This window comes from Narcine bancroftii, unplaced genomic scaffold, assembly GCF_036971445.1.
Source record: "Narcine bancroftii isolate sNarBan1 unplaced genomic scaffold, sNarBan1.hap1 Scaffold_832, whole genome shotgun sequence".
NCBI lineage: Eukaryota > Metazoa > Chordata > Chondrichthyes > Torpediniformes > Narcinidae > Narcine > Narcine bancroftii.
The window spans coordinates 8,174-32,281 of record NW_027212333.1 but is presented as its reverse complement, the minus strand read 5'-3'; the positions used below and the strand labels follow the sequence as shown (position 1 = coordinate 32,281).

The 24,108-nt window shown below is 62.1% G+C and overlaps 1 protein-coding gene across 1 annotated transcript; it reads left to right on the top strand.

Moving 5' to 3' along the window:
• Positions 1 to 5: 5 nt before the first annotated feature.
• On the top strand, positions 6 to 23,554 carry prcc (proline rich mitotic checkpoint control factor; the record flags this gene model as incomplete). Its single annotated transcript, XM_069913253.1, has 5 exons — positions 6 to 17; positions 12,308 to 12,352; positions 14,903 to 15,376; positions 20,099 to 20,185; positions 23,282 to 23,554. Coding segments are annotated over 5 exons (891 nt in total), but the record flags the coding sequence as incomplete, so codon positions are not given.
• Between the last annotated feature and the right edge of the window lie 554 nt (positions 23,555 to 24,108).

Below are 24,108 nucleotides of genomic sequence, written 5' to 3'. Positions count from 1 at the left end.
TCGAGCTGCGGGCCCGGGTGAGTGGGGGGAGGGGAGGGGATGGGGATGGGGGTGGGGAGGGGATGGGGGAGAGGAAATGGGGGGGAGGAGGAGAAAGGATGTGTGGCAGGTTGGGAGGGAAGAGTTCAGTGCAGGGGAGGGTACCTTTCTCCCATTCACCCTCATCCTTCCTCCCCCGTTCTCCCTCTCCATTCTCTCTCTCCCTTGCCCTTCATTCTCCCTCTCCCTTCCCCCATTCTCCCTCTCCCTTCCCCCGTTCTCCCTCTCCCTTCCCCCGTTCTCCCTCTCCCTTCCCCCGTTCTCCCTCTCCCTTCCCCCGTTCTCCCTCTCCCTTCCCCGTTCTCCCTCTCCTTTCCCCCGTTCTCCCTCTCCTTTCCCCTTCATTCTCTCTCTCCCTTCCCCTTCATTCTCTCTCTCCCATCCCCTTCATTCTCCCTCTCCCTTCCCCGTTCTCCCTCTCCTTTCACCCGTTCTCCCTCTCCTTTCCCCTTCATTCTCTCTCTCCCTTCCCCCGTTCTCCCTCTCCCTTCCCCCGTTCTCCCTCTCCCTTCCCCCGTTCTCCCTCTCCCTTCCCCCGTTCTCCCTCTCCCTTCCCCCGTTCTCCCTCTCCCTTCCCCCGTTCTCCCTCTCCTTCCCCCGTTCTCCCTCTCCCTTCCCCGTTCTCCCTCTCCCTTCCCCCGTTCTCCCTCTCCCTTCCCCCGTTCTCCCTCTCCTTCCCCCGTTCTCCCTCTCCCTTCCCCCGTTCTCCCTCTCCCTTCCCCCGTTCTCCCTCTCCCTTCCCCCGTTCTCCCTCTCCCTTCCCCCGTTCTCCCTCTCCCTTCCCCCGTTCTCCCTCTCCCTTCCCCGTTCTCCCTCTCCCTTCCCCCGTTCTCCCTCTCCCTTCCCCCCGTTCTCCCTCTCCCTTCCCCCGTTCTCCCCTCTCCCTTCCCCCGTTCTCCCTCTCCCTTCCCCCGTTCTCCCTCTCCCTTCCCCCGTTCTCACCTCTCCCTTCCCCCGTTCTCCCTCTCCCTTCCCCCGTTCTCCCTCTCCCTTCCCCCGTTCTCCTCTCCCTTCCCCGTTCTCCCTCTCCCCTTCCCCCGTTCTCCTCTCCCTTCCCCCGTTCTCCCTCTCCCTTCCCCCGTTCTCCTCTCCCTTCCCCGTTCTCCCTCAGCCTTCCCCCGTTCTCCCTCAGCCTTCCCCCGTTCTCCCTCAGCCTTCCCCCGTTCTCCCTCAGCCTTCCCCCGTTCTCCCTCAGCCTTCCCCCGTTCTCCCTCAGCCTTCCCCCGTTCTCCCTCAGCCTTCCCCGTTCTCCCTCAGCCTTCCCCCGTTCTCCCTCAGCCTTCCCCCGTTCTCCCTCAGCCTTCCCCCGTTCTCCCTCAGCCTTCCCCCGTTCTCCCTCAGCCTTCCCCCGTTCTCCCTCAGCCTTCCCCCGTTCTCCCTCAGCCTTCCCCCGTTCTCCCTCAGCCTTCCCCCGTTCTCCCTCAGCCTTCCCCCGTTCTCCCTCAGCCTTCCCCCGTTCTCCCTCAGCCTTCCCCCGTTCTCCCTCAGCCTTCCCCCGTTCTCCCTCAGCCTTCCCCCGTTCTCCCTCAGCCTTCCCCCGTTCTCCCTCAGCCTTCCCCCGTTCTCCCTCAGCCTTCCCCAGTTCTCCCTCAGCCTTCCCCCGTTCTCCCTCAGCCTTCCCCCGTTCTCCTCAGCCTTCCCCCGTTCTCCCTCAGCCTTCCCCCGTTCTCCCTCAGCCTTCCCCCGTTCTCCCTCAGCCTTCCCCGTTCTCCCTCAGCCTTCCCCCGTTCTCTCCTCAGCCTTCCCCCGTTCTCCCTCTCCCTTCCCCCGTTCTCCCTCTCCCTTCCCCTGTTCTCCCTCTCCCTTCCCCCGTTCTCCCTCTCCCTTCCCCGTTCTCCCTCTCCCTTCCCCCGTTCTCCCTCTCCCTTCCCCCGTTCTCCCTCTCCCTTCCCCCGTTCTCCCTCTCCCTTCCCCCGTTCTCCCTCATCCTTCCCCGTTCTTCCTCATCCTTCCCCCGTTCTCCCTCTCCCTTCCCCCGTTCTCCCTCTCTCTTCCCCCGTTCTCCCTCTCCCTTCCCCGTTCTCCCTCTCCCTTCCCCCGTTCTCCTCTCCCTTCCCCCGTTCTCCCTCTCCCTTCCCCCGTTCTCCCTCTCCCTTCCCCCGTTCTCCCTCTCCCTTCCCCCGTTCTCCCTCTCCCTTCCCCCGTTCTCCCTCATCCTTCCCCGTTCTCCCTCATCCTTCCCCGTTCACCCTCATCCTTCCCCCGTTCACTCTCATCCTTCCCCCGTTCACCCTCATCCTTCCCCCGTTCACCCTCCTCATCCTTCCCCCGTTCTCCCTCATCCTTCCCCCGTTCTCCCTCATCCTTCCCCCGTTCTCCCTCATCCTTCCCCCGTTCTCCCTCATCCTTCCCCCGTTCTCCTCATCCTTCCCCCGTTCTCCTCCTCATCCTTCCCCCGTTCTCCCTCATCCTTCCCCCGTTCTCCCTCATCCTTCCCCGTTCTCCCTCATCCATCCCCCGTTCTCCCTCATCCTTCTCCCGTTCTCCCTCATCCTTCTCCCGTTCTCCCTCATCCTTCCCCCGTTCTCCCTCATCCTTCCCCCGTTCTCCCTCATCCTTCCCCCGTTCTCCCTCATCCTTCCCCCGTTCTCCCTCATCCTTCCCCCGTTCTCCCTCATCCTTCCCCCGTTCTCCCTCATCCTTCCCCCGTTCTCCCTCATCCTTCCCCCGTTCTCCCTCATCCTTCCCCCGTTCTCCCTCATCCTTCCCCCGTTCTCCCTCATCCTTCCCCCGTTCTCCCTCATCCTTCCCCCGTTCTCCCTCATCCTTCCCCCGTTCTCCCTCATCCTTCCCCGTTCTCCCTCATCCTTCCCCCGTTCTCCCTCATCCTTCCCCCGTTCTCCCTCATCCTTCCCCCGTTCTCCCTCATCCTTCCCCCGTTCTCCCTCATCCTTCCCCCGTTCTGCCTCTCTCTTACCCCGTTCTCCCTTTCCCCCATTCTCCCTCTCCCTTTCCCTGTTCTCCCTCTCCCTTTCCCTGTTCTCCCTTCCCCCTTTCTCCCACTCCCTTCCCCCGTTCTCCCTCTCCCTTCCCCCGTTCTCCCTCATCCTTCCCCCGTTCTCCCTCATCCTTCCCCGTTCACCCTCATCCTTCCCCGTTCACCCTCATCCTTCCCCCGTTCACCCTCATCCTTCCCCCGTTCACCCTCATCCTTCCCCCGTTCACCCTCATCCTTCCCCCGTTCTCCCTCATCCTTCCCCCGTTCTCCCTCATCCTTCCCCCGTTCTCCCTCATCCTTCCCCCGTTCTCCCTCATCCTTCCCCCGTTCTCCCTCATCCTTCCCCGTTCTCCTCATCCTTCCCCCGTTCTCCCTCATCCTTCCCCCGTTCACCCTCATCCTTCCCCCGTTCACCCTCATCCTTCCCCGTTCACCCTCATCCTTCCCCCGTTCTCCCTCATCCTTCCCCCGTTCTCCCTCATCCTTCCCCCGTTCTCCCTCATCCTTCCCCCGTTCTCCCTCATCCTTCCCCGTTCTCCCTCATCCTTCCCCCGTTCTCCCTCATCCTTCCCCCGTTCTCCCTCATCCTTCCCCCGTTCTCCCTCATCCTTCCCCCGTTCTCCCTCATCCTTCCCCCGTTCTCCCTCATCCTTCCCCCGTTCTCCCTCATCCTTCCCCCGTTCTCCCTCATCCTTCCCCCGTTCTCCCTCATCCTTCCCCCGTTCTCCCTCATCCTTCCCCCGTTCTCCCTCATCCTTCCCCCGTTCTCCCTCATCCTTCCCCGTTCTCCCTCATCCTTCCCCCGTTCTCCCTCATCCTTCCCCCGTTCTCCCTCATCCTTCCCCGTTCTCCCTCATCCTTCCCCCGTTCTCCCTCATCCTTCCCCGTTCTCCCTCATCCTTCCCCCGTTCTCCCTCATCCTTCCCCCGTTCTCCCTCATCCTTCCCCGTTCTCCCTCATCCTTCCCCCGTTCTCCCTCATCCTTCCCCGTTCTCCCTCATCCTTCCCCCGTTCTCCCTCATCCTTCCCCCGTTCTCCCTCATCCTTCCCCCGTTCTCCCTCATCCTTCCCCCGTTCTCCCTCATCCTTCCCCCGTTCTCCCTCATCCTTCCCCCGTTCTCCCTCATCCTTCCCCCGTTCTCCCTCATCCTTGCCCCGTTCTCCCTCATCCTTCCCCGTTCTCCCTCATCCTTCCCCCGTTCTCCCTCATCCTTCCCCCCGTTCTCCCTCATCCTTCCCCCGTTCTCCCCTCATCCTTCCCCCGTTCTCCTCATCCTTCCCCCGTTCTCCCTCATCCTTCCCCCGTTCACCCTCATCCTTCCTCCCCCGTTCTCCCTCATCCTTTCCCCTTCATTCTCTCTCTCCCCTTGCCCTTCATTCTCCCTCTCCCTTCCCCCGTTTTCCCTCTCCCTTCCCCCGTTCTCCCTCTCCCTTCCCCGTTCTCCCTCTCCCTTCCCCCGTTCTCCCTCTCCCCTTCCCCCGTTCTCTCCCTCTCCTTCCCCCGTTCTCCCTCTCCCTTCCCCCGTTCTCCCTCTCCCTTCCCCCGTTCTCCCTCCCTTCCCCGTTCTCCCTCTCCTTTCCCCTTCATTCTCTCTCTCCCTTCCCCTTCATTCTCTCTCTCCCTTCCCCTTCATTCTCCCTCTCCCTTCCCCCGTTCTCCCTCTCCTTTCCCCCGTTCTCCCGCTCCTTTCCCCTTAATTCTCTCTCTCCCTTCCCCCGTTCTCCCTCGCCCCTCCCCCTCGCTCCCTCGCCCCTCGCTCCCCCGCCCCTCCCCCTCGCTCCCCCGCCCCTCCCCCTCGCTCCCCCGCCCCTCCCCCTCGCTCCCCCGCCCCTCCCCTCGCTCCCCCGCCCCTCCCCCTCGCTCCCCCGCCCCTCCCCCTCGCTCCCCCGCCCCTCCCCTCGCTCCCCCCGCCCCTCCCCCTCGCTCCCCCCTCCCCCGCCCCTCCCCCTCGCTCCCCCGCCCCTCCCCCTCGCTCCCCCGCCCCTCCCCTCGCTCCCCCGCCCCTCCCCTCGCTCCCCCGCCCCTCCCCCTCGCTCCCCCGCCCCTCCCCCTCGCTCCCCCGCCCTCCCCCTCGCTCCCCCGCCCCTCCCCCTCGCTCCCCCGCCCCTCCCCCTCGCTCCCCCGCCCTCCCCTCGCTCCCCGCCTCCCCTCGCTCCCCCGCCCCTCGCTCCCCCGCCCCTCCCCCTCGCTCCCCCGCCCCTCGCCCTCCCCCTCGCTCCCCCGCCCCTCTCCCCTCCCCTTCGCTCCCTCCCCCTCGCTCCCTCCCCTCGCTCCCTCCACCTCGCTCCCTCCCCCTCGCTCCCTCCCCCTCGCTCACTCCCTCCCCCTCGCCCCCTCGTCCCTCGCCCCTCCCCCTCGCTCCCTCGCCCCTCCCCCTCGCTCCCCTCGCCCCTCCCCCTCGCTCCCTCGCCCCTCCCCCTCGCTCCCTCGCCCCTCCCCCTCGCTCCCTCGCCCCTCCCCCTCGCTCCTCGCCCCTCCCCCGCCCCTCCCCCTCGCTCCCTCCCCCTCGCTCCCTCACCCCTCGCTCCCTCCCCCTCGCTCCCTCCCCCTCGCGCCCTCCCCTCGCGCCCTCCCCCTCGCTCCCTCCCCCTCGCTCCCTCCCCCTCGCTCCCTCCCCCTCGCTCCCTCCCCCTCGCTCCCTCCCCCTCGCGCCCTCCCCCTCGCGCCCTCCCCCTCGCGCCCTCCCCCTCGCAGCCCTCCCCCCTCGCGCCCTCCCCCCTCGCGCCCTCGCCCCTCCCCCTCGCGCCCTCGCCCCTCGCTCCCTCGCCCCCTCCCCTCGCTCCCTCGCCCCTCCCCCTCGCCCCTCCCCCTCCCTCCCTCGCCCCTCGCCGCTCCTCCCCCTCGCCCCTCCCCCTCGCCGCTCCTCCCCCTCGCCCCTCCCCCTCGCCGCTCCTCCCCCTCGCCCCTCCCCCTCTCTCCTCGCCCCTCCCCCTCGCTCCCTCGCCCCTCCCCCTCGCTCCCTCGCCCTCCCCCTCGCTCCCTCCCCCTCGCTCCCTCCCCCTCGCTCCCTCCCCTCGCTCCCTCCCCCTCGCTCCCTCGCCCCTCTCCCCTCGCCCCTCCCCCTCGCTCCCCTCGCCCTTCGCTCCCTCGCCCCTCCCCCTCGCTCCCTCGCCCCTCCCCCTCGCTCCCTCGCCCCTCCCCCCGCTCCCTCGCCCCTCCCTCCGCTCCCTCGCCCCTCCCCCGCTCCCTCGCCCCGCTCCCTCGCCCCTCCCCCTCGCTCCCTCGCCCCTCCCCCCGCTCCCTCGCCCCTCCCCCCGCTCCCCTCGCCCCCTCCCCCCGCTCCTCGCCCCTCCCCCGCTCCCTCGCCCCTCCCCCCGCTCCCTCGCCCTGCCCCCGCTCCCTCGCCCCTGCCCCCCGCTCCCTCGCCCCTGCCCCCCGCTCCCTCGCCCCTGCCCCCGCTCCCTCGCCCCTGCCCCCGCTCCCTCGCCCCTGCCCCCGCTCCCTCGCCCCTGCCCCCGCTCCCTCGCCCTGCCCCCGCTCCCTCGCCCCTGCCCCCGCTCCCTCGCCCCTGCCCCCGCTCCCTCGCCCCTGCCCCCGCTCCCTCGCCCCTGCCCCCGCTCCCTCGCCCCTGCCCCCGCTCCCTCGCCCCTGCCCCCGCTCCTCGCCCCTGCCCCCGCTCCCTCGCCCCTCCCCCTCGCTCCCTCCCCCTCGCTCCCTCCCCCCCGCTCCCTCGCCCGTCCCCCTCGCTCCCATTCTCTCTCTCCCTTCCCCCATTCTCCCTTTCCCTTCCCCCGTTCTCCCTCATCCTTCCCCCGTTCTCCCTCATCCTTCCCCCGTTCTCCCTCATCCTTCCCCCGTTCTCCCTCATCCTTCCCCCGTTCTCCCTCATCCTTCCCCCGTTCTCCCTCATCCTTCCCCCGTTCTCCCTCATCCTTCCCCCGTTCTCCCTCATCCTTCCCCCGTTCTCCCTCATCCTTCCCCCGTTCTCCCTCATCCTTCCCCCGTTCTCCCTCATCCTTCCCCCGTTCTCCCTCATCCTTCCCCCGTTCTCCCTCCATCCTTCCCCCGTTCTCCCTCATCCTTCCCCCGTTCTCCCTCATCCTTCCCCGTTCTCCCTCATCCTTCCCCCGTTCTCCCTCATCCTTCCCCGTTCTCCCTCATCCTTCCCCCGTTCTCCCTCATCCTTCCCCGTTCTCCCTCATCCTTCCCCCGTTCTCCCTCATCCTTCCCCCGTTCTCCCTCATCCTTCCCCCGTTCACCCTCATCCTTCCCCCGTTCACCCCTCATCCTTCCTCCCCCGTTCTCCCTCTCCTTCCCCTTCATTCTCTCTCTCCCTTGCCCTTCATTCTCCCTCTCCCTTCCCCCATTTTCCCTCTCCCTTCCCCCATTTTCCCTCTCCCCTTCCCCCGTTCTCCCTCTCCCTTCCCCCGTTCTCCCTCTCCCTTCCCCCGTTCTCCCTCTCCCTTCCCCCGTTCTCCCTCCCTTCCCCCGTTCTCCCTCTCCTTTCCCCTTCATTCTCTCTCTCCCTTCCCCTTCATTCTCTCTCTCCCTTCCCCTTCATTCTCCCTCTCCCTTCCCCGTTCTCCCTCTCCTTTCCCCCGTTCTCCCGCTCCTTTCCCTTAATTCTCTCTCTCCCTTCCCCCGTTCTCCCTCGCCCCTCCCCCTCGCTCCCTCGCTCCCCCGCCCCTCCCCCTCGCTCCCCCGCCCCCTCCCCCTCGCTCCCCCGCCCCTCCCCTCGCTCCCCCGCCCCTCCCCCTCGCTCCCCCGCCCCTCCCCTCGCTCCCCCGCCCCTCCCCCTCGCTCCCCCGCCCCTCCCCCTCGCTCCCCCGCCCCTCCCCCTCGCTCCCCGCCCCTCCCCCTCGCTCCCCCGCCCCTCCCCCTCGCTCCCCCGCCCCTCCCCTCGCTCCCCCGCCCCTCCCCTCGCTCCCCCGCCCCTCCCCCTCGCTCCCCCGCCCCTCCCCCTCGCTCCCCCGCCCCTCCCCCTCGCTCCCCCGCCCCTCCCCCTCGCTCCCCCGCCCCTCCCCCTCGCTCCCCCGCCCCTCCCCCTCGCTCCCCCGCCCCTCCCCCTCGCTCCCCCGCCCCCTCGCTCCCCGCCCCTCCCCCTCGCTCCCCGCCCCTCGCCCTCCCCCTCGCTCCCCCGTCCCTCGCCCTCCCCCTCGCTCCCCCGCCCCCTCTCCCTCCCCTTCGCTCCCTCCCCCTCGCTCCCTCCCCCTCGCTCCCTCCCCCTCGCTCCCTCCCCCTCGCTCCCTCCACCTCGCTCCCTCCCCCTCGCTCCCTCCCCCTCGCTCCCTCCCCCTCACTCCCTCCCCCCTCGCCCCCTCGCTCCCTCCCCCTCGCCCCTCCCCCTCGCTCCCTCGCCCCTCCCCCTCGCTCCCTCGCCCCTCCCCCTCGCTCCCTCGCCCCTCCCCCTCGCTCCCTCGCCCCTCCCCCTCGCTCCCTCGCCCCTCCCCCGCCCCTCCCCCTCGCTCCCTCCCCCTCGCTCCCTCCCCTCGCTCCCTCCCCCTCGCTCCCTCCCCCCTCGCTCCCTCCCCCTCGCTCCCTCCCCTCGCTCCCTCCCCCTCGCTCCCTCCCCCTCGCTCCCTCCCCCTCGCTCCCTCCCCCTCGCTCCCTCCCCCTCGCTCCCTCCCCCTCGCTCCCTCCCCCTCGCTCCCTCCCCCTCGCTCCCTCCCCCTCGCTCCCTCCCCCTCGCTCCCTCCCCCTCGCTCCCTCCCCCTCGCTCCCTCCCCCTCGCTCCTCCCCCTCGCTCCCTCCCCCTCGCTCCCTCCCCCTCGCTCCCTCCCCCTCGCTCCCTCCCCCCTCGCTCCCTCCCCCTCGCTCCCTCCCCCTCGCTCCCTCCCCCTCGCTCCCTCCCCCTCGCTCCCTCCCCCTCGCGCCCTCCCCCCTCGCGCCCTCCCCCTCCCCCTCGCGCCCTCGCCCCTCGCTCCCTCGCCCCTCCCCCTCGCCCCTCCCCCCTCGCTCCTCCCCCTCGCCCCTCCCCCTCGCCCCTCCCCCTCGCCCCTCCCCCTCGCCCCTCCCCCTCGCCCCTCCCCCTCTCTCCCTCGCCGCTCCTCCCCCTCGCCCCTCCCCCTCGCCGCTCCTCCCCCTCGCCCCTCCCCCTCGCTCCCTCGCCCCTCCCCCTCGCTCCCTCGCCCCTCGCTCCCTCGCCCCTCCCCCTCGCTCCCTCCCCCTCGCTCCCTCCCCTCGCTCCCTCCCCCTCGCTCCCTCCCCCTCGCTCCCTCGCCCCTCTCCCTCGCCCCTCGCTCCCTCGCCCCTCCCCCTCGCTCCCTCGCCCCCTCCCCCTCGCTCCCTCGCCCCTCCCCCTCGCTCCCTCGCCCCTCTCCCTCGCCCCTCCCCCTCGCTCCCTCGCCCCTCCCCCCGCTCCCTCGCCCCTCCCCCCGCTCCCTCGCCCCTCCCTCCGCTCCCTCGCCCCTCCCCCTCGCCCCTCCCCCTCGCCCCTCCCCCTCTCTCCCTCGCCGCTCCTCCCCCTCGCCCCTCCCCCTCGCCGCTCCTCCCCCTCGCCCCTCCCCCTCGCTCCTCGCCCCTCCCCCTCGCTCCCTCGCCCCTCCCCCTCGCTCCCTCGCCCCTCCCCCCTCGCTCCCTCGCCCCTCCCCCTCGCTCCCTCCCCCTCGCTCCCTCCCCCTCGCTCCCTCCCCCTCGCTCCCTCCCCCTCGCTCCCTCCCCCTCGCTCCCTCCCCCTCGCTCCCTCGCCCCTCTCCCTCGCCCCTCCCCCTCGCTCCCCTCGCCCCTCCCCCTCGCTCCCTCGCCCCTCCCCCTCGCTCCCTCGCCCCTCCCCTCGCTCCCTCGCCCCTCTCCCTCGCCCCTCCCCTCGCTCCCTCGCCCCTCCCCCCCGCTCCCTCGCCCCTCCCCCCCGCTCCCTCGCCCCTCCCTCCGCTCCCTCGCCCTCCCCCGCTCCCTCGCCCTCCCCCGCTCGCCCCTCCCCCGCTCCCTCGCCCCTCCCCCCGCTCCCTCGCCCCTCCCCCCGCTCCCTCGCCCCTCCCCCCGCTCCCTCGCCCTCCCCCCGCTCCCTCGCCCCTCCCCCCGCTCCCTCGCCCCTCCCCCGCTCCCTCGCCCTCCCCCCGCTCCCTCGCCCCCCCTCCCCCCGCTCCCTCGCCCCTCCCCCCCGCTCCCTCGCCCCTCCCCCCGCTCCCTCGCCCCTCCCCCCGCTCCCTCGCCCCTGCCCCCGCTCCCTCGCCCCTGCCCCCGCTCCCTCGCCCCTGCCCCCGCTCCCTCGCCCCTGCCCCGCTCCCTCGCCCCTGCCCCCGCTCCCTCGCCCCTGCCCCCGCTCCTCGCCCCTGCCCCCGCTCCCTCGCCCCTGCCCCCGCTCCCTCGCCCCTGCCCCCGCTCCCTCGCCCCTGCCCCCGCTCCCTCGCCCCTGCCCCCGCTCCCTCGCCCCTGCCCCCGCTCCCTCGCCCCTGCCCCCGCTCCCTCGCCCCTGCCCCCCGCTCCCTCGCCCCTGCCCCCGCTCCCTCGCCCTGCCCCCGCTCCCTCGCCCCTGCCCCCGCTCCCTCGCCCCTGCCCCCGCTCCCTCGCCCCTCCCCCTCGCTCCCTCCCCCTCGCTCCCTCCCCCCCGCTCCCTCGCCCGTCCCCCTCGCTCCCATTCTCTCTCTCCCTTCCCCCATTCTCCCTTTCCCTTCCCCCCGTTCTCCCTCTCCCTTCTCACCCCATCCTCCCTCTTTTCCTTCCTCTAACCCCGTCCCTCTCGCCACGTCCCCCTCATCCCGTCCCCCCTCTTCCCTTCCTTCGCCCCGTCCCCCCTCTTCCCTTCCCTCGCCCGTCCCCCCTCTTCCCTTCCCTCGACCCGTCCCCCCTCTTCCCTCCCCTCGACCCGTCCCCCTTGCGCCCGTCCCCCTCGCGCCCCGTCCCCCCTCGCGCCCCGTCCCCTCGCGCCCCCTCCCCCTCGCGCCCCCTCCCCTCGCGCCCCCTCCCCTCGCGCCCCCTCCCCTCGCGCCCCCTCCCCTCGCGCCCCCTCCCCTCGCGCCCCCTCCCCTCGCGCCCCCTCCCCTCGCGCCCCCTCCCCTCGCGCCCCCTCCCCTCGCGCCCCCTCCCCTCGCGCCCCTCCCCTCGCGCCCCCCTCCCCTCGCGCCCCCTCCCCTCGCGCCCCCTCCCCTCGCGCCCCCTCCCCTCGCGCCCCCTCCCTCGCGCCCCCTCCCCTCGCGCCCCCTCCCCTCGCGCCCCCTCCCCTCGCGCCCCCTCCCCTCGCGCCCCCTCCCCTCGCGCCCCCTCCCCTCGCGCCCCCTCCCCTCGCGCCCCCTCCCCTCGCGCCCCCTCCCCTCGCGCCCCCTCCCCTCGCGCCCCCTCCCCTCGCGCCCCCTCCCCTCGCGCCCCCCTCCCCTCGCGCCCCCTCCCCTCGCGCCCCCTCCCCTCGCGCCCCCTCCCCTCGCGCCCCCTCCCCTCGCGCCCCCTCCCTCGCGCCCCCTCCCCTCGCGCCCCCTCCCTCGCGCCCCCTCCCCTCGCGCCCCCTCCCCTCGCGCCCCCTCCCCTCGCGCCCCCCTCCCTCGCGCCCCCTCCCCTCGCGCCCCCTCCCCTCGCGCCCCCTCCCCTCGCGCCCCCTCCCCTCGCGCCCCCTCCCCTCGCGCCCCCTCCCCTCGCGCCCCCTCCCCCTCGCGCCCCCTCCCCTCGCGCCCCCCTCACCCTCGCGCCCCCCCTCCCCTCGCGCCCCCTCCCCTCGCGCCCCCTCCCCTCTCCCTTTGCCCCGTCCCCCCTCTACCTTTGCCCCTCCCCCTTCACCCCCTCCCTCCTTCACCCCCTCCCTTCTCGCCCCTCCCCCCTTCACCCCCTCCCTTCCCCCCGTCCCCTTTCACCCCCTCCCTTCCCCCCCGTCCCCCCTCACCCCCTCCCTTCTCCTTGTCCCCCCTCACCCCCTCCCTTCGCCCTTCGCCCCGTCCCCCCTTACCCCCTTTCTTCGCCCCGCAACAATAAAACTTTATCGCTGTAAATTTAAAACTATGGGTCAGAAATTTCAAATTCCGTTATATCGAAACCGTGCCTTTGGAAACTTATTCAGGGTTTGCCTGTATGAGAGATCACGGTGAGGGGAGGGTCTGGTTGGGGAGGATAGAAGATGAAGCTGAGAACTTACAGGGTGAAGGGGCAGCTCTCTGGAGGAGACTGAAGTATAGGGAAAGAGGAGGCATTGAGGGCATTGACATAATCCAGAGTTGATGTTAATGCTGTCTGGTTGGAGGGTGCCCAGATGGAATATTAGGGTCTTCCACTGATTTGCAGGTGGCTGTACGTGAGGCCATGGACAGATGTGACGGTGGGGGAAAGGGGTGTGGAATTGGAGTGAACCTGCTCTCTGCCGAGTGGGGTGGGGTCCCCTAGAGTTGAAGAGAGCATGTTTCATCTGTGGGAGGTGTCGCCAACCTCCACTCCCCCCGTCTCTAATGCACCTCTCTTATCCTTTCCAGTCAGACTCCGATGACGAGGAGCCCTTGCAGAAGAAAGCAAGTCAGGTGAGCGAGGTGCCTTGGGAGCTGCTGGTGTGGGGGGTGGGAGGAGGGAGTTGGTGGAAGCAGGGGGAGGGGGGGGAGATTGGTCCCAGCTTACAGTGTCCTGAAGCGAGGCCGAGGGGCTGACTGAAGTTCAGTGCCTTTGAAAGATGGATCCCCGAACGGGGGTGGCATAGTTAGGCCATCACTGCTACAGCACACCAGTGACCCGGGTTCAAATCAGGCACTGCCTCTCAGGAGTTTGTGTGTTCTTCCCCCCCTCCCCCCCACCTTCCAGCTTGGACTTCCTCCGCGTGCTCCAGTCACATTCCAGAGACGAACGGTTAATTGGTCACATCTTCGCTTAAATGTCAAAATTGAGCCTGCGTCCACCACCTCCGCTGGCAGTTTGTTCCACACTCCCATGACTCTCTGTGTGAAGAAGTTCCCCCTCGTGTTCCCTTTAAACAGTTCCCCTTTAACCCAGGTCCTCGAGTTCTTGTCTCACCCAGCGTTAGTCGGAAAACCTTGCTTGCATTTATTCTAACTATACCCCATCTAATTTTGTACACCCCTATCAAATCCCACCCCCTCCCCACCAATTCTCTGATGCTCCAGGAAATAAAGTCCTATCCTGTTCGTCTAGACGAGATTTCCCAGAATGTTGCCTGGAGTGCGACGGGGAGAGGTTCGGCAAGCGAGCTGCATTCCCTGGAGTGGGAGAGGCTGAGGGGAGACCTGATGGAGGTTTATGAAATGATGAGGGGCATTGATGTGGGGTGGTCAGTCAGAATCTTTTCCCCAGGTTGAAAATGTCACCCACTGGATTGAAGGCGTTGTGGACAGCGAGGAAGGCTTTCAAAGCTTGCAGAGGGATCTGGACCAGCTGGAAAAAATGGGCTGCAAAATGGCAGATGGAATTTAATGCAGACAAGTGTGAGGTGTTGCATTTTGGAAGGACAAACCAAGGTAGGACACGCATGGTAAATGGTAGGGCACTGAGGAGTGCGGTAGAACAGAGGGACCTGGGATCATAGATACAGGTTGTACCTCTCTTATCTGGCGCGCCGTGGTTGACAACTCCCATGGTCCGGCACGTTTGAATCTGCCGCTATTAGTACGAACTCCTTACAGACAACGTGGGACTTGAACCCTGGTCTCGATTACAGCAGATTCAACCTTTACAGCGCCAGCGATTGGGACCAGGGTTCGAGTCCCATACTGGCTATACAAAGTTTGTGCTAACGTCCTGATCGGTGTCACTGTAAAGGTGTTGAGCTAACTGCTGCAGTAATTGTGCCACAGTATTTTATTTCCTGTTTTAAGTTTTGTTCTATCTTTGATATGTTTACATAGAGGATTCCCTTAGGGATCAAGTTCTGTTTTCCAGCATTTTCTGGCAATGGCCAGGGTCCCAATGTCAGTGAATTAAAGAGGTACAACCTGTACCTAATTCCCTGAAAGTGGCTGGTGGATAGGGTTGTAAAGAGAGTTTTTGGCATCTTGACCTTCATCAATCAAAGTACAAGAGTTGGGATGTTATGGTGAAGTTGTACAAGACCTTGGCAAGGCCAAATTTGGAGCACTGTGTACAGTTTTGGTCACTGAACAACAGGAAAGAGATCAATAAGATAGAAAGAGGGCAGAGAAGATTTACTAGGATGTTGCCTGGACTTAAAAGTGAGGACTTTATTCCCTGGAGTGTAGAAGAACGAGAAGAGATTTAATAGAGATATACAAAATTGTGAGGGGAATAGATAAAGTAGGCTTTCTCCACTGAGGGTGGGTGAGATACAAACCAGAGGACATGGGTTAAGGGTGAAAGGAAAAGAGTTTAAGATGAACATGAGGGGAAACCTCTTCACACAGAGAGTGGTGGGAGAATGGAACGAGCTACCAACTGAAGTGGTGAATGCGGGGCTCAATTTTAACGTTTAAGAAAAATTTGGACAGGTGCATGGGTAGGAGGGGTGTGGAAGGATATGGTCTGGGTGCATTTCGGGTATGAGGCAGAATAATACTTCGGCACAGACTAGAAGGACCTGTTTCTGAGCTGAAATGTTCAGTGGTCGAATGGAAGAGTTTGTCGGAGCAAGAGTCAGGTCTCCTGCCCATTGAGCCTGCTCTTAGCTGATCTGGCCATGGACTCCGCTCCACCTACCCAGTGACCCTTAATCCCCTCCCGCATCCAAATCTCTCTTAACTGTGTCTTAACGGCATCTAAAAAGGCAGCCTCCACTGCTTCCTTGCGCAGAGAATTTCTGTTTCCCCTTCTTCTCTACCTTTTGTGGAGAGTGGGGAGGATGTGGGGTTTGGTGGAGGGAAGGTTTCAATGAGGTGTGCATGCAGGGGAGATATTTCACACATTTGCGAGGTGTGTGCCTGGGATGGGCTGCTAGGGCCATCGATACGATGAGTGGGGTGGGGGGTTGAGAGAGTGACGTTTAGGGGGTAGGGGATTTAGAGAGTGGGGGTTTGATGGGTTTAAGTGGGGGGGGGCTGGGGTTTAGGGTTGGAGGTAGGATTGGGGATGGGAGTCTCGCTGTGTTAATCTGCCACCCCCTTCTCTTGCAGAGTCTGGGCCCGGGGACTGGTCTCTCTTGCCTCCTCCCACAGCCTCGCCACCTGCCCCTGAGCGAGGCTGACCGCGAGCCGTCGCCGGCCCCCTGTCCTTTTCTCAAGAGGCCGGGCCGGATACCCGCCCCCGCCAGGGTCACAGCTGCCCCGTCCCCCTCCGCCATCAAGGCGGCCTCGAAGAGTGCCGCCAAGCAGCTGGCCCGGCATATCATGAGCGAGAAGGCAAGTGACGGCGAGGAAGAGGTCGAGGAGGAGGAGGAGGAGGAGGTGGGGGGAGGCCCTGCTGGTTTCTTCTCCCTCTCCGACCCCCCCGCAGCAGCGGAGGGCAGTCTACTGGACCCCAACCCGGCCGATGCCCCCCTGGAGTTCAACCGGGGCACCTTGTCTGTTGGTGACGCAGCTCCCACCGACCCCGTCCCTTCATACCTGGACTACGCCGCACAGGGTGCTGAGTACAGTGACTATTATCAGGTCAGTGGGGAGCTGGGGGTGGAGGTGGTGGGTGAAGGAAGCGTGATCCTCAAACTTAGGAGCAGAGATACCGTACAATCTTGCGTAATCACCGACCCTTGTCTAGATATCGATCCCCTTTATCGGCTCAAAAAATCCTGACGCCCCGGCCTCCCTCCCGTCCAAGCTCCCGGTGCCCCACCTGGAGGCCCCAAAATACGTACGATAGGCCCCCCCCAGACCATCACCATTCAATCACGAGCTGATTCAGTCAGGATTCCTTTATTTTTGTGTAATGTAATATCTCACAGAACTGCCTTCTGCCAGACAGAGTCACCATTAGTGATGTTTGGGCACCCCTTACAGTACAAGAGAAAGAGAAGCAGAAGAGAGTACCTTCAGAGTCACCGAGTGCCCCTGGGTTCACCTCCACTGCTCCCACAGCTTCTGTTGCCGCACAGGCCTCTGTTCTATCCATCGGCCGCCCGAGCTCCAGATCCAAACCTCCAACGCAATCAGGAAGCCTTCAGCTCTTGACGCCCTTTCGGGAGCCCTTTTTGCTCTTGGCTCTTGGTCCCCACGAACCAGTCTCCAGCAGGCCGTTCGGCCGCTGAGGCCTTTGCAGATCCATTGCTGTGGTATCTGTTCCGTGGGGTCCTTCTGCTGACTGATATGCTGCTGTGGTCACCTTCCTTTCTGGTCATCTCCTCTTTCTCTTTCTCAGCAAGGGGGAGGGTTGGGGTGTTCTCCCCCTTATCTGGTGCCCTGCGCCAGTCCGCTGCTCCTTGGAATCTACAACCCCTCAAGGCTGCTGCAGTCTTGGGCACAGACCGAGAATTGTACATGCGAACACCTTTAAAAGGCCGTTTAAAGTCTGTGACAGAACCACCAATGGAAGGACTGGCTGGTTGGACCTTCGGAGAAGCGCTGTGCCTCCATTCCCCAGCAGTCCGCAGCCTGGATGTGAGTCCTTTGACCTCAAGTCTCCAGCAGCCCGCAGTCTGTATGGTTTCCCCGCCCGCAGGTTGCCAACAGCTGTGTGTTTCCTTCAGCCACAGAGCCCCTCGTTGGTCCACTATAGTGGTCACCGGTGTATCTTGTACAATTGTACAACGTCTTGGACAACCTCACCATAACAGCCTGACTCATATTCTCAATAATTTGATTTACGAAGGCCAACGTGCCAAAAGATCTCTTTGACACCACTTTCCTGTCTTATGCATTACTCAGTGTCCGACCGTTTACCCTATACAGGTACACAATCCTTTATCTGGAACCCTTGGGTGGGGGGGGGTGGACGACAGTGTGTTCCAAATTTGGATTTTTTTTTCCCAGATTTTAAAATAAAAGCCAGCTGCCCCAGGTTTAAGCCCACCCAAATTGTGCTGCCGTATCCACCCCCTTCCAGTTGCGGTGGCGTCTCTTTCTCCCTTGTCCACCTGAGTCGTGTTGCCATCTCTCTCTCCCCCCCGGCCTGTCCAAGTCACACTGCCATCTCTCTCCCCCCCGCCCACCCAAGTCATGCTGCCGTCTCTCTCCTCCTCCCTGCCCACCCGAGTCTCATTGCCTTCTGTCTCCCCCCCTTGCCCACCTGAGTCGTGCTGCCGTCTCTCCCCCCCCACCTGCCCGAGTCATGCTGCCGTCTCTCGCCCACCCGAGTTGAACTGCTGTCTCTCCCCTCCCTCACCCCAGCCCAACCTAGTCACAATGCACCCCCCCCTCTCTCTCTCTCTCTCTCTCTCTCTCTCTCTCTCTCTCACACACCCTCTGCTCTTACAGCAGCAGCAGGAAAAAAATGCCGGTTTTTGGAGCTTTCCGGATTTTAGACATCCAAATAAAGGATTGTGTACCTGTTCTAGTGCCCAGATTCTGCAGATGTGGTGCTTCTTTGCAAGAGTTTGGACAGACTGGGCTTGTATAACTGGAGTTTGGAAATACAGGCGTGATCTTGACAGGGAGGATACATGAGATTACGACCTCTTGTGGGAGGATCTGGAACCAGGGCTTGTACATTTCCAGCAGGGATGAGCCAGATTTCTATCTTACTGGATGCTTTACATTTCAAAGCTGCAGTCTTCCAGAACTTTGGCCTATGATGTTGTGCCAACCCATATATACCTACCAAAAAAAACTTAAATCCTCCCTAACTCATAACCCTTTATTTTCCTTTCTTCCACGTGCCTGAATAAGAGTTTCCTAAATGCCCCCAATGTTCCAGCTTCCACCACCACCCTTGGCAACGCATTCCAGGCACCCACCACTCTCTGTAAAAACACGCCCTTGCCATCTCCCTTCACTTTATACAGACATCCTCTGGTGTTCGCTGCTCCCACCCTGGGAAAAACGGTGCTGGCCGTCCGCCACATCAATGCCTCTCATAATCTTGTAGACCTCTGTCAGGTCGCCTCTCATCCTTCTTCGTGGCCCGAGCTCTGCTAACCTCGTCTCACGACGTATTTTCTAATTCAGGCAACGTCCTGGTAAATCTCCGCTGCCCCTCTCCATATCTTTCACATGGACAAGCATGGTCTCACCAGAGATTTGTAGAGCTGCAACGTGGCAAGCATGGTCTCATCAGAGATTTGTAGAGTTGCAACATGACCTCCAGAACTCGATTCCTTGATTCACGAAGACCAGCATACCGTAGGCCTTCTGAGCTATCCTATCAACCTGCGCGGCGACCTTGAGGGTTGTATGGATTAGAACCCCAAGGTCCCCCTGTTCAATCTCTGACCATTACCATGCATCTTCTTTCAAATTTGTCCTTCCAAAATACATCACCTCACACTTATCTGATTGAATCTCAGCTGCCACTTTTCCACCCAACTCTGCACCCTGTCTATATCCTATTCCTCAACAACTTCATCCTGTTCCTTTGATTGTGGACCTCAGGAGGACTTTCAATCCCTCTCCACAACACATCGACGGCTCCATGATGGAGAGCACTAAAGTTCCTTGGTGTGCATGTAACAGAGGGCCTCTCCTGGACCCACACCACCACCTCTTTAGTCAGGAAGGCACAGAAGGGTCTACACTCCCTCAGGAGGTTGGGTGGGGGGCAAGGTTACCGGCCCCCATCTTGACCACATTTTACAGGAGCTCAACTGAGAGGGTCCAGTCCAGCTGCATCACTGTGCGGGGATGGTAGCTGCCAGAGGTCGATACAGAGGGTCGTCACAACGGCCGAGAGGATCCCTGGGGTCTCCCCTTTATCTACTTGAGAGTTGCTTAAACAGGGCTCAAGGAATTATTGAGGACACTTTCCATCCAGCGAACAGGATCTGTGACCCACAACCCTCAGATACAGGAGCTTCAAAATCAGGATGGCCTGGCCAGGGAATACTGTATTTCATGGCTTATAAGAACCTCACCCCCCCCTCCCAATTTCAGCAGGGAATATTATTTTAGTGTATCTACAGGTAAACATTTAATGTTGTTGAAATATGTAGCTACAGTAGAGTAAAAAAAATTGGACAAAAAAGTAACTAGGACAGTGAAAACCCTTTTAATAGTAACACTGTCGTTTCAAGGGAAAACAAAACCAACTTCTATAGCAGGAAACATTTTATAAAAACAAACTTCAGCTGTCCATCCCTGCATTGGCCCCTCTGTCCTGCTCTCTCCCAATGGGATGGGGGGATGGTTAACGGGGCAGTGGGATCATTGTGGGGACTGATGGCAGACTGTCGGGGGGAGGAGTGGGATCAGCATGGGGAGTGAGAGTGGGGCAGTAGGACCAGTCCAGGGGCCAGCAACGTTGGGAGAGTCACCCGACAACTCGCCACCAATCCCACACTGATCCTAAAGCCCTGCTTCCCCCCCCCCGCCTAACAGCCCACCACCAGCCTCCACACCAATCCCACTGCCTCGCTCCCCTCCGACAGCCCCACACCAATCCTACAGTCCTGCTCCCCCCCCCCCCCACAACCCACCACCAGGCCCTAACGATAAATAGTGGTGATGCCGCAGTGAGCCACACAGTGACACTTGATGTTACCCGCATACAAGACCCTGGGGATATTTTGAGCCATTGGGGGAGAAGTGGGTCTTTTATGCCATCAAATATGGTAGCTTCTTCTAGCAGGCTGTGAGATTGATAAACGATGTCCTGTAACTGAACAATATTTATTTATTTTAAACTCTCTCTTCCCCCTCCCCCCCCCCCTCCCTTTTCCTGCCAAAATCAATTCTCACCTCTCCTCTCATTATATCCAATTCACACCTTAGTTGGTCTGGACTCCTCCCCTGGCCAGTCTTCCATCTTCATTCTGATGCCTTCCTGTTATTTTGCTTATTTTCTTGAGGAAGGGCTCCAGCCTGAAACGTGTGTAATACATCTTTACCTCCTGTGGTCGCTGTGAGACCGTCGGAGTTCTTATGGTGATTCTGTGTGTGTTTTAATATGTACAGTAAAAGCCTGGTATCAGGCATCTGGGGATTGGTAGATGCCATATGTGAATTTTCTGCTTGCTTGAGGTTGCGTGAACTTACAGAGAAGTGCGCTAATTTCAAACTTCTGTATTATTTACCTACCGTATATAGTTGTATAATCGTCAAGTTGGTCAGATTTGTGGGGTTCAGCGTTTCACAGGGTACGTGGGGTTTTACTGTAATTGTGTGTGTTTGTGTGCACGCACTTTGGTCTAGAAAAACGCTATGTTGTCTGGGGGGATTGGGGTATGTGTACAGTCAGAGCTTGAACTTGATCTACATGTGGTTCTAAGCGTTTTGATCGATTTGCAGAACTACAGCAATTACTACCAGGGCCTTGACCCTACGCTGGCCCCAGCCCCAGAAGAGGAACTGAACACCTTCATGAATGACGAAGCAGTAAGTCTGACCCCAGCTGAAGAGGAGGGGACTCGGCTGCGGACAAGTTAGCACGGAGGCAATGGGTGGCGCGGAAGGGTAGGAAGAATTATTTCACTGAGCCAACGGAGAAAGGGAGGGGCTAGGGTAGTTGAAGGGTGGTCGGGTGAACTAGCACGCTGTGGATGGACGGTGCTGGAGTGTTCTGCCACAAAGAGTGGGTGGATAATTCCCCCACTCCCAGGAAGGGCATTCAGGGAGTCTGACCTGCCTGCTATAGCTCAGGGGGGGAAGGGGGGTTGTCTCGTGAAGAGAAGGGACGGGGTGGGGAGAGATTTAGCCTGAAACCTCTGGCCTGCTTGAGGCTCTTCTTCCCCCACCCCCCCGGAGAGCTGACCTACTGAATGGGCAGAGGGGGACTCTGAGTCAGGTGGCGATGTCCGTGAAGAGGTCAGCCAATATTCCGGGTCAGGACCCTAGACTGCAGTGAGAAGGTGATGTGTGGAGGGGAGGGGCCAAGAGGGACTTGGGACTTTTCTCATGAGAGGTGTCTACAGCCCCTTGCCCCAGGAATTAACGGGGAATTAACTGGTTCAAAGGGTCCAATGGAAAAGGAAAACAGTCAGCATGCCGGCTAAAATGACGTCATTTCACGCCGGGTATCGACGGCTTCTATCCCTGCTCGTATCACCAGTATCAGCTGGTGCTGGAGTGCTGATTAAACTCGTGGAAAACGGAGGGGCTTAGATCGGGCAGACAGCCAACTCCTTTTCCTGGGGTCACAATAGCAAATACCACAGGGCATCTGAATGGACAAGCAAATTGAGGAGAGTCTGCAGAGGGTTATTGATAGGATAAGTGAGTGGGCAAGGGTCTGGCAGATGGAGAACAATGTTGGTAAATGGGAGATTTATCCACTTTGGAAGGAAAAGTGGAAGATCAGATTATTATTTAAATGGTGATTACAGCGTGCTGCCGTGCAGAAGGATTTGGGAGGCCTTGTGCAAGAATTGGCCTTCATTAGTAGAGGGGTTGAATTTAGGAGCAGGGAGGTTACGCTGCAACTGTAAAAGGTCCTGGTGAGGCTGCATCTGGAGAATTGCATTAGTTCTGGTCTCCTTACTCGAGGAAGGATGGACAGGCAAAGTGGGTGCGGAGGGGGGTCACCAGGTTGATTCCAGAGATAAGGGGTTGGCCTATGAGGAGAGATTGATGGAAATGAGGAGGAACTGCTTTTCCCAGAGGGTGGGGAATCTGTGGAATTCACTGCCCATTGAAACAGTGGAAGCATCGTCAGTAAATTTATTTAAGACAAGGTTGGGTAGATTTTTATAGTCGGTGAATTAAGGGATATGAGGAAAAGGCAGGTCGGTGGTGATGAGCCGATCATCAGATTAGCCATGATCACAGTGAACGGTGCAGCAGGCCCGACGGGCGGCTGGAAAACTCCTCCTCCTATTTCTTATGTTCTTGTGTTTAAGATGAGTGGAGAAAAGTTTTGGGGAGACATTTTGTTACACGGAGTGGTGGGGCCTGGAATGCCTTGGGGTGGAAATTGGTATGATAGGGACATTCGAAAGACTCTTTGATTGGCACGTGGATGCAAGAAAGGGTTTATAGGCGTGTGGGAGGGAAGTGGGTTTGCATAGGTCACACAACTTTATGGACTTCATGGAATGTTCTGCGAGGTGAACAATAGAAGAGGAGAGGTAGAGAGACAGGAGGAGGGAGGGGAAACACCGAAGGAGGGGGCGGTTCGAGAGAAAATTTTAGCAGCATGGTATTCATAGCGGTTGGCGGAATGCTTTTACAGCGCCAGTGACCCTGGTTCGAATCTGGCGCTGTCTTTAAGGAGTTTGTGCGTTCTCCCCGTATCTGTGGGGATTTCCTCCTCTTTCCTTCCACCCTTCAGAAGAACAGAAACAGGCCCTTCGCTCACATTCACTACCTCAGCTCATTCCACACCCCCAACCCTCTGCATGTAAAGAAGTTCCCCCTAACTTTTCCCCTTTCACCCTTAACCCATGTCCTCTAGTGTGTATTCACAGAAAGTCCTGCCTGCATTTACTCTGTCTCTCCCCCTCATCATTTTAAATACCTCTATCAAATCTCCCCTCATTCTTCCAAGCTCCAGGGAATAAAGTCCGAACATGTTTAACCTTTCCCTGTAACTCAGTTCCTGAAGTACGGGCAACGTCCTAGTAAATCATCTCTGCCCTCTTTAAATCAACTTTTCACACTGCCAACCTCTTATTGGACATGCTGCAATCGAGGAACCTTTCCCACTGCAACATGATTTACCTGATTAGCATTTTAAGGGGTGGGGGTGGTCCCCACCTTCAGTGATGGCATTGTGAGTGACGTATTACGCACGGCACTCTGACAACCCCACCGACTGTAGTTACATTTCACAATGCGGACGTGTCAGAGTGGCTGGTCACACTATAACTGTAGAGTCGGTGGGGCAGTCAGAGCGCGGCTGGCCACGCTGTGAACTATAGCAGACTGACGCAAGTACGCAGTCACTAACGTCACTAACAGAACCCAGTAAGTCGAGTAGACCATTCATACTGCCACAGAGTGATTAATGAGTTAACCAAAAGTCAGAGGCCATGAATGGGACCTTTCGCACCGCCTGCCACATTACCCACTAAGGACCCACTAAAGTGGCCGGTTCAACCCACATATTCCTGGCGGTGTGAAAGGTGACCAAAAATGCACACAATACTCCAAGTCTGGCCTCACCCACGTCTTACACAACTTTACCATAGCATCCTAGCTCCTGTTCTCATCACTTCACTTGATGAAGGCCAACGAGCCAAAAGCTCTCTCTCTCTACTGGTCACATCACTTTCAGGGAATTATGTATCTGTACTCCCAGATCCCTCTGTTCTACTGCACGCTGCAGGTCAAATTCTTCCTGGAGTTTAAACCCAACCAACTTTCCAATTTGTAGCAACCCCCACGTTTCAACTTGCATTTTTAAATTTAAATTCAAACAGCACTGTAACAGGCCCTTCTGGCCCACGAGTCTCTGCCACCCAATTAACCCCCGTCCTCTGTGCTGGGCCCGGATTCACCCTCCACCCCACCCCCCTCCCCCCTTCTCATTCTCAGTTCAAGAGGCTTCAGGGAAAGAGAAACCGCAGCAAGGAGGAGGTGAGCTTCGTGGAGATCAAGGGCGATGACCAACTGAGTGGGTCTCAGCAATGGCTGATGAAGTCCCTGACCGAGGAGAAGGATCTGAAGTCGTTCAGTAAGGTGTGGCATGCCCTACCTCACTACCAGTGCTGGGAATGCGTGGTCCAGGCTGCATTCGTCTCACGCCTCATAGAGTGGGGAGAGAGAGAGAGAGACGGAGGGGGGGAGAGAGAGAGAGAGAGAGACGGAGTGGGGGGGAGAGAGAGACGGAGGGGGGGAGAGAGAGACACGGAGGGGGGAAGAGGGAAGAGAGAGATGGAGGGGGGAAGAGAGAGATGGAGGGGGGAAGAGAGAGAGACGGAGGGGGGAAGAGAGAGATGGAGGGGGGAAGAGAGAGATGGAGGGGGGAAGAGAGAGACGGAGGGGGGAAGAGAGAGAGGGGGAAGAGACAGAGACGGAGGGGGAAGAGACAGAGACGGGGGGGGGAAGAGACAGAGACGGGGGGGAAGAGACAGAGACGGGAGGAAGAGACAGAGACGGGGGGGAAGAGACAGAGACGGGGGAGAAGAGACAGAGACGGGGGGGGGAGAGACAGAGACGGGGGGGAGAGACAGAGACGGGGGGGGGAGAGACAGAGACGGGGGGGGAGAGACAGAGACTGGGGGGAGAGACAGAGACGGGGGGGAGAGACAGAGACGGGGGGGGAGAGACAGAGACGGGGGGGGGAGAGACAGAGACGGGGGGGGAGAGACAGAGACGGGGGGGGAGAGACAGAGACGGGGGGGGAGAGACAGAGACGGGGG